At 46.8% G+C, this 15,732-nt stretch overlaps 1 protein-coding gene and 1 long non-coding RNA gene across 2 annotated transcripts; one reads left to right on the plus strand and one right to left on the minus strand.

The window, feature by feature from the left end:
• Window positions 1-1,402: 1,402 nt before the first annotated feature.
• On the plus strand, window positions 1,403-10,342 carry LOC143170257 (uncharacterized). Its single transcript, XR_012997024.1, has 3 exons — window positions 1,403-1,594; window positions 2,246-2,302; window positions 3,989-10,342. It is a non-coding gene; the product is annotated as an uncharacterized LOC143170257 (long non-coding RNA).
• Window positions 6,671-11,769, minus strand: PTS (6-pyruvoyltetrahydropterin synthase). The gene is made up of 6 exons (XM_076358360.1): window positions 11,673-11,769; window positions 10,684-10,763; window positions 9,233-9,255; window positions 8,149-8,205; window positions 7,768-7,838; window positions 6,671-7,256 (listed from the first exon to the last, which is right to left on the minus strand). Exons 1-6 carry the CDS (start codon window positions 11,744-11,746, stop codon window positions 7,115-7,117), a joined length of 447 nt encoding a protein of 148 aa, XP_076214475.1. The 5' UTR covers window positions 11,747-11,769; the 3' UTR covers window positions 6,671-7,114.
• Between the last annotated feature and the right edge of the window lie 3,963 nt (window positions 11,770-15,732).

Consider the following 15,732-nt stretch of genomic DNA (forward strand, 5'->3'; position numbering starts at 1 on the left):
GTCTTGTGGTGCTGTTAGATGTGTTTAAAACATGTGAGGTCTAACACTTTTTTTTTTTTTAATTTCAGGCAGGAGATAGGTAAACGGCACTAGTTGTTACCTCTTTGTTCCTATTTCACGTTCATGTCTACAGGGTCAGTCCCAAATTCTCTTTCCTTCCTTAGCGTGTTTTTTTTCTCCCTTAATCGTTTTGCCTAAAACTTGCATAGGAGGACTTGAATGCTCCTGAAAACACAGAATTTGGGGGGAAGTTCTTTTGTGGTTTTGTTCCCTTTCCTTCTTCCTGAGAATTTGCCCTTCTCAGTGGTAATGGCAAAGGTGAAGAGGATACTTTGATGCTGACAGATATTCAGCATCAACCATAGCAAATGGCTTTTAATACTATAAAGAATGTAGCTGCAGAGTAAATGGCAGCCTGACCCTGTTTCCCAGACATGACAACAAATCTCCCATTGCCTTGAGGTTCAGCAAAAGCTAAATGCTGAGAAAATAGTGGAGGAGAGACATCCTGATCCCTTCCTGCAAGGGGGAAGGTAGTCTGCTGGTGTAAATTGGCACAGATTCCTTCAGATCTCACCCAAGGTGCATCCACTGCAGTTGGTTGTTTTTTTAAGAGGGGTGTTTTGTTCACTGCTGTTAATTCATTTTTTGAGCACAGAATTCAAGTTTGATGCTAGCTACTGTCTCACACCAGCTCCTGTAACTTCTGACAGTCTTGGCAGCTTTCATTTGAAACAGTCCTGACCTGAAGGGTGCTAAGGGCCAAGAGGGCCACGGCAGTACAGCATGCACAGCAATGTGGGCTGAGAGACACAGCTGGGGAGTCACTTGTTCCTGGCAAGCAGATCCTCTTGCCTCATTTGCTTATTGTCCAACTTCTGCTTGCAACAAAAGCATGATACACAGCCACGCTGTGCAACTAGTCACAGCTGTGAACAGCAAGCCGGAGCAGAGACATGGGGAAGAAAGGGTGGGGTCTGGCACACTCAGCTATGGGCTGAAGGGAGGAACTGACTGCCCAAAAGCTTGTCCCCTTTAGCTTTTCCACCCCTGCCATTTGCATGGGATCCAGAAGAGATTTACTCGCAAGGAGCTCTGGTTTGGCTTACAGATATGGTACCCACAATAGCAGGGGCTGAATCTGGTGACTGAGGAGTTCCTCCTAGTCTATTCCCTAACTGGTGAGGGGGCAGATAAGGGGGCTCTTCTTCCTGTGGTTGGGGGAGGGCTATAGTACATCACCTTCTCTTTGCAGGTTTCTGGTGCACTCGCGTCACATAGAGAGCACTGTGCGAGCAAATACTTCCTTGGCTGAAAATGCTGAAGGCATGGAGTCCGGAGATGGCTGTCTTACAGAACAGACAACTTACTTTGTCTAACTTGCTCTGTTTCCAGTTACAATAAGTGACAACAGAAACCTCACTGACAGCAAGAATGTGACCGAGTATTTACTGCAAGCTTTATCCCCACAAAATGTCTCCATGGGAGAATGGAAGGTGGTAGACAGTTGTATTGACACAGCAATATTAAATGCCACTCAGAAAGCAGCGCATTGGACACCTCCAGACAGTAACATATCTTCCATGGAAATAAGGTAAGGCTATACTCCACCTTTAAGTATTCAGTTGGGACAGTACTTGTCTGTGTAAGCTCTTGGCAACACCCAGAATCAAGAGCCCACCTCTAGAGCAGGTGTTGAAACAAACCTCTTGAGTCTTCTCCAGATTTGCTCTTGAAAATACCAAGGAAATATTTTCTGCAAAGTCGTATCTAGAGGTCACCCCACGGACGGTCTTGTAGTTTAAAGACTTGCTCACGTTAGTAGGGATGTAGATTAGTTCTATGGAAATTAATGGATTGAACACCCCTCTTGTTTCCATTAACACTAATGAAGTTGCATCAGTGGGAAATATTTGTCAAAGGAAACCATAGCCATCAGCCTGATTGGCCTTATCTGCGGGAAGGAAGAATGCAATAGTTCATGACAATAGTGATTCCAACTACAAGGAGCAGATGGTCACAGTAAATTGCCACCCTGCTACAAGAGATTCCTATCGGTCCAGCGAAGGGCAGTAAAGCAGCCAAAGCATAATGAAGAAACAGTGTTTCAGATGTTAAAAAAAAAAAAAAAAGTGCAATATGGCTGGAGAACAATATAAGTGAGCTCACGATGACTTCACAGTTCCTGTCTCTTCATCTGCTCTTAATGCCCCCTTTATAACCTCTCTCTTCCCTCCTTCCACAGGCCATATATCATCTTCACTGATAAATCCACCAAGTTCAAGACTGTGACTCAGCAAAGGTAAATAAACTTCAGCTGGGCAGTTCAAACAGCAGGGTGAATGAATGACACACCGAGCAAGGGCTTCATTTGTGCTCTGGTGTTTTGGGAGAGGGGAAAGATGGACTCAGTGTACCTCCAGATGAAGAATATCTCATCTCTCCAATAATCAGGAGACAAGGCAAAGCCACTAGAGTGCTAGAGCTAGCTAAAGGTTTTTCAGGTTATAATGTTGAACTTAAAACCTTTTCAAGCTTCCTTTTTGCTTTAAGGGACGTTAAACAGCCACAAACGAGAGGTCTGCTTCTGGCTGTGCAGTCTGGGACCTGCACTCACAGCATGTGTTTGGGGGGGGGGGGGGCCATACGTGCCTCAGTGACAGTCTGGCACAGTCCCCCACAGTATATTCACCAAAACTGTTGGAAGCAGAATTGAGACTGGGAGGGGAAATTATGGGTTTAGGATTCATATGCCTCAGCCAGTTTAAAACCTCCAGTGCAAGCACAGAGAAAGTAAGTGCGCCCACTAACACTCCACCTGGGGAGGAGACCCTCGCCAGGACAAGCTGGAGATCCTGCTGATCTCTTCCTGAACCTCTGCACCCTCTCAGCCAGGAAGGAAAATAATAAACTGAGAGGTGCAGTTTATTTGGAAATACTAAATACAACCACTGCATTACCTAATTTCTCCAACTGGTTTGGGCATCTGATCCTTTCTTCAGCACTGTCCCATTTTCTCAGAGCTTTGCAGCTGCCAGGGCAGCTGCCGGGACAGGGACTGGCTGCCCGTGCCCAGCCCTACGTAGAGGCAGCGGGTGCCCTGGTCTGCCCTCTGGGCCTCCTCTCTTCAGAGGTATGCTCTCCCAAAAGGAAGGCATGATATTGGATAGCCCTGTCTTCACTCCAGCCATCTTCTCTAGACCATTTTGGTTTCTGCAGCTGTTCAGAGCTGATGCTACCCATCAGCCCGAGTTGGTTGGCACTCGCCAGTTTGGCAACTCATAGGCAAACCAAGACAGGCGCAATCTGCAGTAGCTGTGCTCAGCTCTGTTTCAAGGAGAGAGAAGTATGCAGTGGCGAATTTGCCTACACCTATCCTTGGACCCAACGCCAGGTGACTAGACAGTGGTCTGTGACTGTTGACTCAGCCCCCAACAACAATATTGTTGGGGCTACAATGAACTATAAATAACAGCCTAGGGAGTGGCACGTAAGACAGTGGCAGAACTTGGCTCAGTTCTAGCCGCTGCTTTTTGCTTTGCTGATCCTTTTGTAATGGTGTCCCTTTTGCTCTGTGCTGTTTCATAATTTCAGACATCATGGGAAAACGATCAATTCCCACTCCCCACACTGCAAAAACTGAGGCTGAACCCACAGTCCTCCTGTGGTCACTGTGTTTCAAGCACAGAAAAGAGAATAAAACTTTTTCTCCTTGCAGTGAGGCAGAATGGGAAAATGTTCCCTAGAAACAATTAATAAAAAAGAAGAGCTAAACAGCTTTCCTTTGAAACTGGGCAGCCTCAAACTTTGCTTTGCTTCTAGTTGGCAGAACCAAATGGTCACATTAGCTGAAGCACAATGTGAGCATAAGTGCAGCACAAGCAACTGACGTGGCCAGCTTCTTGCACAGGCTCCCCACTTACTCAGTCCCTGTCCTGGCACTAGTCCTCTTCTATATAACCTGATGATTTATCTTTCCATGTGACAGGAAGGAAGAACTGGGTCTTCACCCTCAGTCCCTACTAAACACAACACAGCACTTTTCTGGTCTCGGTGTCATTATACTGCTATTTACATTTATGTGCACTAAAGCTGGAAGTCTTGGCTCCTACAGTAGCTCTCCTGGGATCAGCTTTGACCCTTTAATTGCTGTCTTGGACCCCACCATCACCTGAACAGTTCTCCTTCAAACAATTTCATCACTCAGTAACTAAGTTACAGCACAGAGATGCTTAATGTTTAATTACATGAGTTAATTCTCTCCTTATATAACCCTCCCTCCCTAACCTGTGAATTTGGAGGCTGATTCCTACAGAGACTTCCCTACATGGAGCTCACACGCACCTGCAAAGATCAAGACCCCTCTAAGCAGGAGAAGGGACAGAATACACTGTGATTTTCTGGGACATAGGCAATTACAATTCCAGCTCTGATATTGCCAACTCCCTTCACCCAAGCCACTACTCAGTCAACCAATTTATCTCCATCTCCCCAGATCTGCTGCCATTTAAACTGGAGAGATCAGAATAAAAGACATAAATACATCTCCAACATGCAACACAGCAATAAATATAAATGTCCAAGCTATTGTGGGACTTCGTCAGGGCTATGTTGCACTGCAGGACCAGGAATTTGGGCTATTTTTTTCTGGCCTAGTACCTGACCTCATGCTAATAATAGCAATGGGCTGTGCTATATAGATGTAACCACTTGTTTGCTTGCTTTTTGTCAACAATGTCAACAGCTAAATTATTCTTCTGATAAAGACACCACATGATATGTTTTAAGTCTCCATGACTCACTGAAGACATCAAATCCTTTGTGAATCATCAGCAGCAGCTATCATCCAGTGTGATTTACATCATTTTAGCAAACCGGAATGACTTATCACACTAGTGAACTACAGACCAGCAGGAGCATTCAGATAAGCTGCAAAACCTCCTTGGCCAGAGCCCACACTGAAAAAAGCTGACTGCTTCCACATCTGGGGGAAAAAAAGGGGGGAGAAGGGGCAACAGTGTGTCAACAGCATGTTCCCTTCATCTGATGCACTGAGCACTCTCTACTTGTGTGACACTGGAATGAACCTTCAGCCAATTATTCACCAAAACACTATCTTTAAGAGGGGAAAAAAAACCCAAACCAAATGTTGGAGCTTCCATGGCAAAGGTTTTGCTCCACCAAAGAGGGAAGGTTGGAATATCCCTCATCTCCAGCCTTTTCTTACTATTGCCTTTTAGAAGTTCATCCAGAAAGTTTGAGCAAAGGTGGATCAAGGCAGGAGACAGCACAGAATTGTCCTCATATAAAGCAGTCACAGTTTAAAAGAAAGCAGCCAAAGCATTTTTTGGAACTGTAAAAACTACTTTTTAGCAGAACTGGTAGCTACAGAAGGATGCTTCACCCTCAGCCTGTAGTAGAGTGCGGCCAAGGTTAACTATTAGGCAAGCTTCATTAAAACTTTCTAAATGGTGCTGTTTGCTACCATTATTCAGATGCATAATTTCCTTGTAAAGCAAGGGAATTATTACCCTGGATATCACTTTTTAAGTTATATGCATTAAGTTATTCTTCATGGCCATACCTAATTACTCTTCAGGACGTTGATCATGCGATAAAGAGAATCACGCACAGTACTATCACTTTTCCCTCTGGACAGACAGGTTGATCTTATGGCTCTTAACCACAGGAATTATACAATAACTGTTCCCTAACTGGTTTTACATGCATTCGTCTTCCAGCACTTAGCTTTCACAGTATGCCTACAATTTCAGGAATTTTCAGAATAATTTGGTTAGTGTTCATTTAAACTCATCTCACAGCCTCATCCTTTTGTAACAACCTATGCTGAACAGTGTTGCATCTCCTAATCTGCAAGTGACAGCAGGAACCTGCAGCCCTGACGACTGATGCATACCAAGTGCTTCTTTTGTCTACAAGGCCTTCGCAACATGAGATTCTGATGATGAAAATACCAAGTAACTGTTGATCATCGCAGCAGGAACACAAGCTGCTTTCTCCATAAATACGAAAGAGAGTTTGATCCTGTTCCTACAGAACTCATAAAAACATGCTTGATCTGGCTGCTTGTGCCAACAAGCTTTCAGGGGGCTTCAGTGGATATGGACTCAAGGTATCATGGGTCCTCCCCTACTATTTCAGCTGTCCATGATCAGATGCAGAATGGAAAGTCTCCTGTAGCAGGAATGACTCCTCAGCAAGGTGAGGATTATGTCTACTTGCCCTGAGCTGACATAGCACCACAGGGTATCTACAAAGTGAGTACTTGCACTGCAACGAGACAAAATCAGCCAGAATTTTCAAAGATGAAAAGCATTTTCTCAGCTTCAAAACTTTGCAAGACTGGCAACTCTGGGACACCAGCTGCATAACCAGTATTTAAGGGTTTATTCTCGCCTACTTCCACTTTCACCCATGCATCAGGGCACTCTGACACCACTGGGGCTGTGATGTTCCAACTTTGCAGTTTCCTCAGCTTCTCATGCTGATTCTCAACAACATACTGTTCTCTTTAGCTCTGCAGTTTGAATTGCTTTGTAAACAACTATATTGCTCACTGTACCAGTTCCTTATACAGAGAAAGACCTGCTAGCCACAAGAAGAAATGAGCCCGTAGCGCAGGAAAAAAAACAGAAAAGAGAGAATCATGTAGTTCTCATTCTCAAGAATGTTTCTCTATTTGATCAAGAACCAAAACAACACCAAAGCCCAGGTTATTAAAAATCATAAATGAATCCAATGTTTAATCAGAGAAAAATCAAAGCCTTTTGTGACTGGACAGGACATACATTTTGCCAGGCTGCCTCCTCTCTAGAAAGCTGCTTTATTTAACATGGCACAACTGTAAATTTCACATCAGCTTGGTGGTTTGGGTTTGCAAAGCAGGAATGTCTTGAGAAAAAGCAGACAAATCAACAAATTCCGAGAATCCGAATTACTAGATCGCTGCAAGAATTCTTGTGAAACATCTGTATTTGTCCTTATGTAATACATAACCAATGTCTAGGTGTAGGAAATACAGTCAGCAGGGTTGAAGTAATCCACCAATCTCATTATGCAGCAGAGTTTCGGACCAATTGAGCTTAAGCTCATTTCACTTCTCAGAGATTGTTTCTTCTCCTTTATAAACGACAATGTTCTGGTCTGTTTCGTACACTTTGACTTTATAAAGAGTTCCCACGGGCAGGAGCTTCTTGAGGTTTTCCCAGATGAATACTGCAACGTTCTCTGTGGTGCTAAGAGCGAAACACGAGCAGATTCAGAACTGACAGCAATGATATTTGAGGCTGTACCCAGAATGGGCCGGGGGGATGCTAAAGCCCACAGGGAACCACGCGGGCAGCTTTCACATGATGACACCCTGAATGTAAGTGGGGCTTGAACCATTGCCAGCAAACATGGATGAAACGAGGTCTAATTAACAGGTCGTATCTGTCTCCCCAAGCTGTCCAAAGAGCAGGCTCATGTGACAAGTGCCAGTCTGCAAAGGGCTCCTCAGGTGCGAGCAAGTGGTGCCTTCCTGCGTATGTGGGACGGCAGCTGCCCCAGCAGGCCTGCACCCGGCCCGGCACAGTGAGGTAGGCTGCATGGCAGCAGGGCTGAAAGGCAGGCAGGGCACCCAGCACCTGACATGCACAAGTGTGTGTGTCACAGGTGTGTTACACAGGTACCAAGGCTGCTCTTTCAGATGTAGGACTAAGCCTTGAAGACTGTTTCTTGACCCTGCAACCAATGCCCATCACCCACCTCACAACCTCAGCAAAGTATGGCACATCCTTATCAAGGTTTTTGTGGTCAAGCGGTTCCATGATTGCCTCCTGCAGAAAGAGAACAGTGACAATCTTGTTCCAGTTGGTCAGTGGAGTTGGGTTCAAATTACCATGCATACTGAGCAAGGCAACAGTATGTAAAAAAAGGAGACCCCTACATCCACCTGTTAACTTCCTAGTTGGAGACACAGTACTACCTCACATCACAGTGCTAAAGCATTTTAGTCTTAAATCATTCCTTAATTTCTTCTTTATTTCCTACCATCATCAACTCACCACGTCTCCACCCTGGTACTAGACAAATTGCTAAGCTCTAACCAATTCTCCCAGGGGACGTGTAGGAAAATAGTGCTATTACCTGCATATATTCTTTCAGGTCTGTCAGGTTTATAACCATTCCTGAGACTGGGTCAATCTGCAGGGAAAACAAAAGGGAGATTAGTAGCCTAGCTACACATCCTTATTACTAAGGCTGCCGTGAGCCTGTACAAATCAGACTGTGAATATCTGTGCACTCAGGACATCTGAGCCACAAGAAAAATATCTTTCCACCTTCACACACTTGAGTTCCAACTCTACTCCTGTGATGTTCCCAAAGGCTAGAGATACAGCATACAAACAACTCTAGTAATTCCACTCATAAAAGCTGACACCGGGGAGGAAAATGTCACTGAAACACTCGGTCTTCAAGCAACCATCTAGCACGACCAGAAGCAGGAAAACAGGCATTAAACTGCTGGGTTGAACAACCAGGGACAAAACAGAGACCAGCCTGAGCTCAGGGCGTCCTCCCATCCGGAGAAGGCACAGCTCCAGGAACAAAATCAGATTGTGTAGTTCACAGCATATTTGGGGAATGTAGAAGGAAGAGGCTTTAAAATTTTAGTTTCAGATCGGAATAGAAACCTCCTTTCCTATGAACTGGAAATCTTCAAAAAGTTGTTTGAAAAACATCAAAACCAAAGTGCTATCTAAACAACTCACTTTGCAGAATACACAGAACAATGACAGAATGAAGGGAGAAAAACAACTGCAAAAGCAGAATTTCCTTTTATATTTGCAGCAAAATACCTTGATAAAACAGCTGAGAGAATCAGTTACTGGAAGTGCTAAGCCTCCCTGGGGCTCAGTATTCATCCAAAGGTGCCCCACAGATCTGACCAGAGCCTATACATTCTGCAGGGAAGCTCTGGCAGACTAAGTTATGTGCCCAGAGGATGACTACAAACCTTGGATTAAATACAGTCACCTGCAAATCCTTGTTAGAGGCAAGGTGAATAGGACAATGATTACGAAAAACCTTCTTCTATAGTGATGTGTACAGTTTCCATAAACACCCTGGGAAACCTAGCAATTGAGCTAGAACTTCAGTACTGTGGAAGACGGGGACCCGTCTATCCTGCCACCCTAAGGAATGGAAAAAAAATGTTGATCACACTTACCTCTCCACGCACAGTGACTATAACTGAAAAAAAGAAAATACCAGGTCACGATGACACCATGAACCTAACAACAAAGTACACTACTGATTGGGGCAGACAACCCATTCATCGCTAATCCACAAGGACTGGTGCAGGCTTCCCAGCACTTAAAAGTGGGACTGTTTTCATAAAATGAGTATCCACTCCATAAAGAATAATGACTCAGAGTCACCCAGCTCATTGAAGAAGTCATTCTCCAAGGTCTGATGCCCAAAGACACACCACTATCCCTGAAGTGCCCCTTGCAGGCAGAGATAAGACTAGATGACTTCTCAAGTACCTACTCCCTATGACAGCCTGTGCCCTGCACACTCAAGATCAGAGTCTCTTGATCAGCAAAGTCTTCTGGACAATGCAGACACCCTAGGTGCCCATACAATCACCAGACCCCTGAGATCGTAAGATGTGGGCTCGGCTTATAAGTCTTCTGACATCAGGGAATACCAGAGAAGGAAAGTAAGGGATGAAGTGGCTGCCAACTCTCTAAGAACTAGAATTACTGCAAAGTGTCATTTCAACCCAGAAGTCCTTTCAACAAAAGAGACAAACACTTGGAAACATCAACCTTATAAGCTCAGCATTCCTTCCCACTAACCCCAGGAGCTGAGAACAGAACCACAGCTCACTGGGGATCTCACAAAAATAGACAGACAGTGATTTGAGCCTGGTTGTGATTCTCCTCTGGGGTGGAAAAGCCCCTTCATGCTCTTTTTCTCACTCTCTCTAGTCCTCCCCCCCCAGCAAGGAACAGTTTTAGAGGCATCTCCCTAGCTTTCCAGCCATTTTTTTTACAGTGCAAACACCTTTCTTACATGAGAAAGCAAGAACCGTTGTGCCTGTAAATCAGCTTTAAAATGAGGGACAGATCTTCAGTCCAACAATCTGTCAATCTGTCTTCCCTGATAAAGCTAGTAGCTCTGTAGCAGAGGTTTCAGGGTACCTACAATACACAGTGCTAAACAGGGAGCCAGCCTAATAACTGCAGAGATCTGATTCTATGTGCATAGAGTATAGATGATAGGAGAAGAACTTGTGAAAACAACATTCAAATAAAGTTTACGGGCTGTTTAAGCTGCATGTCTTTTGCTTAGAAAAATCTTCATTCAAAACACAATGATTTTGCAGATTATAAACAATTAGATTTGATTCATGAAGTGACATTTTGAGATAAATATTTATAATCTATTTAAGTTAATAGCTTGCAAATCTATGCCATGGTTCAACCCCCCCGCTGCTGAGGATTCCTTCCAATTCTAAAAAAACCCCAAAACCAGCCACTAAAAGCCATACCAGACTGCTGAGACACATGACTGGCCCAGCTCTCCCATGAGTTATTCTGCATTCAAACCAGCCTGCCCGAGAGCAGCCTCTGTCCAGGACTACATGTGTAAGCATGGAAGTCAACGCCTTACCTTTATAGTTGTGCCCATGGCCATTTGGATTGTTGCATTTCCCAAACAGCTTCAGGTTTTCTTCATCACTCAGTGATTTACTGTGAGAAATACAGACATGGCATTTCAGGATCCACTACAGATGTTCATGGCTTCACTTCCACTGTGATTGCTTTCTAGCTCTTCCATCTATTCACGGTCCCAAATTTAACCCACTAGCTTTTCCTACTCAGGAGGCACAAACAGAACCGGAGGAGTATTTGGCCCATAAAAAGATGTTGTTGACAACGGGGTTTTTTTGCTGTGGTTTTGTATTTATATATGCAGGTTTTATAACAACTGCCTAATACCACTGCTGTATAAATACTAACAGCTCTTCACATATGAATATGGCAAAATCACTTGGGCTCCTAGGAGGAAGCGCTTGGAGCAAACTATGCATATTATTATTTATTAACTAACAAAGCTTAAGGAGTTTCTCCAAGAAGTATAAAGGACTACTTCCCTCTCTGAAGGTTTCTTTTGAAGAAATTCAAGTGCCTATTCCGAGGAATATTTCAGGTCAAGGCACTCTTTAGGAATATGTAAGTTTCGAGAAAAAGGCGACAGATTAGGTGCACGGTGAGTTGCTTACAAACTGCAAGCATAATTCGTCCCATTTAAAAACAAAACTTCAGTTCTCATTCAACCCAGTTAGGCGGTGACGTCCCGAATCAGGATTGGCTACTACAGGCTGCAGAAAATGGACTGAAACAAAGAGAACCGGGGAGCGCTCGACAGCAGGCACGCAGGCCCGGCCGAGCCGGGCCCCCGCCTCCGTGCGCCCGGCTCCCGAGCGGTCACTCGCAACGCGCTAACGCAAACGCCCGCAGCTCTGCGAGGCCTTTGTGCCCCTCCTCCGAGCACGGCTCCCAGGTCCAGGCGGCGCGGGGGAGCCGGGCTGGCGCGGCCGCCCCGCGGGTGTGCCCGCGTCCCGGGGCGGCGGGCCGTGCCGTGCCGAGGCCGCTCACCTGTGCAGCCGGTGGCAGGCGCTGAAGGAGACGGTGCGAGAGAGCCGCGCCAGCCGGGCTGCAGGCGGTGCCATGGCCGGGCCGCGGTGGGCGGTGCTTGCGCGCCGGCGTCGCCGGCTCCATCCGGGCCCCGGGGCGGAGCGGCGGCTCGGCAGCGCCGCCCGCGGGAGCCGCACGCCGAGCCGCCGGCGTATGCGCGCCCGCCCGCCGCGGCGGTGCCCGAGCCTCGGCGGCTGCCCCGTCCGCGCGGTGCGAGCCGAGGCGCCCGCCTGTGCCCTCGGGCGCGGGGCTCAGCTCCTCGGACTGTTCCCCTCGGACGCTAGGGCGGGGTCTGCCTTCGGCCCGCCGCGGCGTGCGGGCGCAGGAGCCTGCCCTCGCCTCGCCCTGACGCGCGAGCGGGCAAAATGCCTGCTTTGCTCATTGCCACAGCTTGGCTGCTCCTCCTTGTCCCCAGCTAATGCCTCAGAGAATCATAGAACCGTAGAATGGGTTGGGTTGGAAGGCGCCTCAAAGATCATCTACTTCCAACCCCCCTGCCGTGGGCAGGGACACCTTCCACTAGACCGGGTTGCTCAGAGCCCCGTCCAACCTGGCCTTCAACACTTCCAGGGAGGGGGCATCCACGACTTCTCTGGGCAACCTGTCCCGGTGCCTCACCACCCTCACAGTGAAGAATTTCTTCCTTATATCTAATCTAAATCTTCCCTCTTTCAGTTTAAAGCCATTCCCCCTGGTCCTGTCGCTACAGGCCGTCGTAAAAAGTCCCTCTCCAGCTTTCTTGTAGGGCGCCTTCAGGTACTGGAAGGCTGCTAGAAGGTCTCCCCGGAGCCTTCTCTTCTCCAGGCTGAACTCCCTCAGCCTGACTTGGTAGCAGAGGTGCTCCAGCCCTCTGATCATCTTTGTGGCCCTCCTCTGGACTCACTCCAGCAGGTCCATGTCCTTCTTACGTTGGGGGCCCCAGAGCTGAATGCAGTACTGCAGGTGGGGTCTCACGAGAGCAGAGTAGAGGGGAAGAATCACCCTCAACCTGCTGGCCACACTTCTTTTGATGCAGCCCACGATACAGTTGGCTTTCTGGGCTGCGAGCGCATGTTGCCAGGTCATGTTGAGCTTCTCATCAACCAACACCCCCCAGCTCCTTCTCCTCAGGGCTGTTCTCAATCCGTTCTCCACCCAGCCTGTGTTTGTGCTTGGGATTGCCCCGACCCATGTGCAGGACCTTGCAGTTGCCCTTGTTGAACTCCTGCACACATACTGCAATCTTGTATGAGCCAGTGGTACAGAGAGAAAACAAAAAAGGCTGTTAAGAGCCACTGTGTCAGCCCTACCAAATGCAGAGGTATGACAACAGCTCCAATGGCCCATTGGTGTGATCTGCTATAGCGCATGCTTCCCTACACCAGCTGTTTACTAGCTCACTTTTCACTAAATCACTGAGTGATGCAGAAAACTGGAAGCTCTCTGAGAACAGCAATCAAAATCACAGCAATCACCATGAGAATAATAAGCAGCTGTTAAAACATTTCTACATGGGCTTCCGGGGGAGAGAAGGATCAGCTCTGAAGGATGGAATGTGAGACTGAAAAACATGCATTGCATTTTCCAGTTCAAATCGCTGCTGTTCATCTGTCTCCAAGTGGGCTTGGTATGATGGTACAGGGAGAAGTGATGCTGTGGGGTACCAATAAGCTAACCTTTCAGCTTAGTTCAAATTCAGCTTTAGAGAACATACACAAAAACTATCTTGGACTACATCAAAGTTCCTCATTTGCATTATCTAGGCTGCTGGGCCGGTGGATGTGAGGCCCAGGAACAGAATAAGTTGAGATGTGCACCGAAAAGAGTGCATCAGTGAAACAACATAAGCTCAAACAGCAGAGGAGCTTTCTACAGGGCAGGACTGGGGTTTGTTGCAGAACCAGATCAGAGGCCTGAAACTTGTGCATCCTGCCATTTGTCTTTTCACTGACGTTCCTCTTTCAAGGCGTTTCATCCTCTCATTTATCCTGTAGAGGTAATGTTAGCAATGATTTGACCTCTGGGCCAACAGTTTGATTTGCTTTTGTTTTCTTGTATTATGACAATTGCAAGAAGTGTGTTTATAAATGCATCAGTGCACAGAGGTGGGTCTGCCAAAGGAAAGCTGGCAGGCTCTGAATGCACTTGTAAGGTGTTTACACAGCAATCCAAAGAGAAGCAGTTCACAAAGCAATACTCACCTGAAGGGACTGAGAAAACTTCATGGATCTAATTCCTACCCACCTAAAATAACCGAGCTCTGTCCACTCCACAGCACTGTGGTATCTGAAGAGCTATTGTTAAACCTTTGAGAATGCCCTGCTCCCTGGTCATGTGCCTGATTTGAGATGGTTTAGATGAAGTAAGTGTACACAGCAGTCCTTCCCCGCACTAGTCACAGGAAGGGGCTGCCAGGCCTGTTGATTCCCTCTCTATCCTGGCAAACTAATTTGACCTCTGGGATGGTTATGAACCTGACAGACTTGCAGGAGTGCACTCTGGTAATAACATTCATTGAGTTCAAGCAGAGGAATCCATGAAGTGTGGTGATTTTCAGAAAGCTTTGGGAGACAGGGTGGAATCTGAATTTCTCAGTGCTGCAAGGGTTTGAATGGAGGTAACTGCATCAGCACATTCCCTTAATTCCTGGAAATTCTTGGTGCCCCAGGGGTAACAGAGTTTCTCTGCCAGTTTGTCAGAGTGAGAAAACTCCAAGCCTCAGGGCAGGATCTCAGAGTTCTGTATAACAGGAACAAGAGAAAAAACAGCTCTTAAGGTAGTGGAGTACAGCCTGTGTGCACACAACACAGGCAGGGGCTAGGATTGCATGCTGTTGAAGTACAGCTTTATAAACACAGGACGGACTTTGCACCGCAGGGCATCTTTCTTCCCCTGCACTATTGATCTACAGCCCTGCCTTGGGTACTCTGGCTGGTTGCAATTAACACAGGGTTGCATATGAACCTCTGACACTGCCTTTCCCGTTCCCACCTCACCAAGGGAAAAAAGTTTAAAAAAGAGCAGCAATGGTGACAGAACTCTACCCGCCATCATTAAGCACTTCCTTAGCATCATTCAGTTTCCAGTCCTGGGGATGTGACTTCGCTGGGGGTTGTTCCCTCCCCCTGTGGGTAACAGGCTACAGGAGGGCACTTCCACTGGCTGGCATGGCAAGTTACAGACAGGGAGCCGGCTGCAGTAGGGGAGGCAGCCGGTTGGCAGGGCTGGAGCACCAGCAACGGGAGGTGTCTGCCATCTAGTGGCTTTGTGAGATCAGCTCTGGCATGAGCCTCTCGCTCTGCCTTCCCACAGTGCTGCAGCCCTGGTGTACAATCCTTGTTTCTCTCCCTTGTCTTTTCCCAAGACTGTAAGGAAGGTGAAGAAAGGTCAGAGAGGAGATAAAGCTGGGTTGTTTGGGTAGAGGGAGTCAGCTCTGATTTGGTTCTATTCTGTCTGGGCTGGCCTCCAGAACATCAGGAGTAAAAAAAAAAAAGCAAAGCAAGTTTGCAAATAGGAAGCAAGGGCTTTCCTTCAAACCCTAGGGCACAAGGGCTCATTTTTGCTCAAGGAAGTGGTTCAAAACATTCTCCAGGCTTCTCACAATGAAGCAATATAAAAAGTCCTTAAGCCAGGAGGGAGATCCATTCTCCGGGAAGCCTTTACTTTTCACAGTGTCCTTAAAGGCAGACCTGCAAGTGAACTGCTATAGAGGTCTTCCCTCAACACACCTATCCACCTACACCTCAGAGTTCAAGAGCTGTAGGAGCCTGGATGAGGAAGCAAACATATGAGAGGGTGTTTGAGTTTGATCTGCTCAACTTAAGAGCAAAGGGATATCAAGGCCACAATGGAGTTTTACTTGTTTCATACTGATTGAATTAGGAGGAAGGCAGGAAATGTTAGCCATCAGAGCTGCATCCAGCTATGCTGTTTAAGCAGGAGCAAGAGACGTGTCATGCATGTCTACAAGACCATGTAACATAATAAGGTATGTGTCAGGGTTGCAGCTGTTGCCTCTTGTGGCACAGCACAAAGTTGGCCA

This window comes from Aptenodytes patagonicus, chromosome 23 (assembly GCF_965638725.1).
Source record: "Aptenodytes patagonicus chromosome 23, bAptPat1.pri.cur, whole genome shotgun sequence".
Taxonomy (NCBI): domain Eukaryota; kingdom Metazoa; phylum Chordata; class Aves; order Sphenisciformes; family Spheniscidae; genus Aptenodytes; species Aptenodytes patagonicus.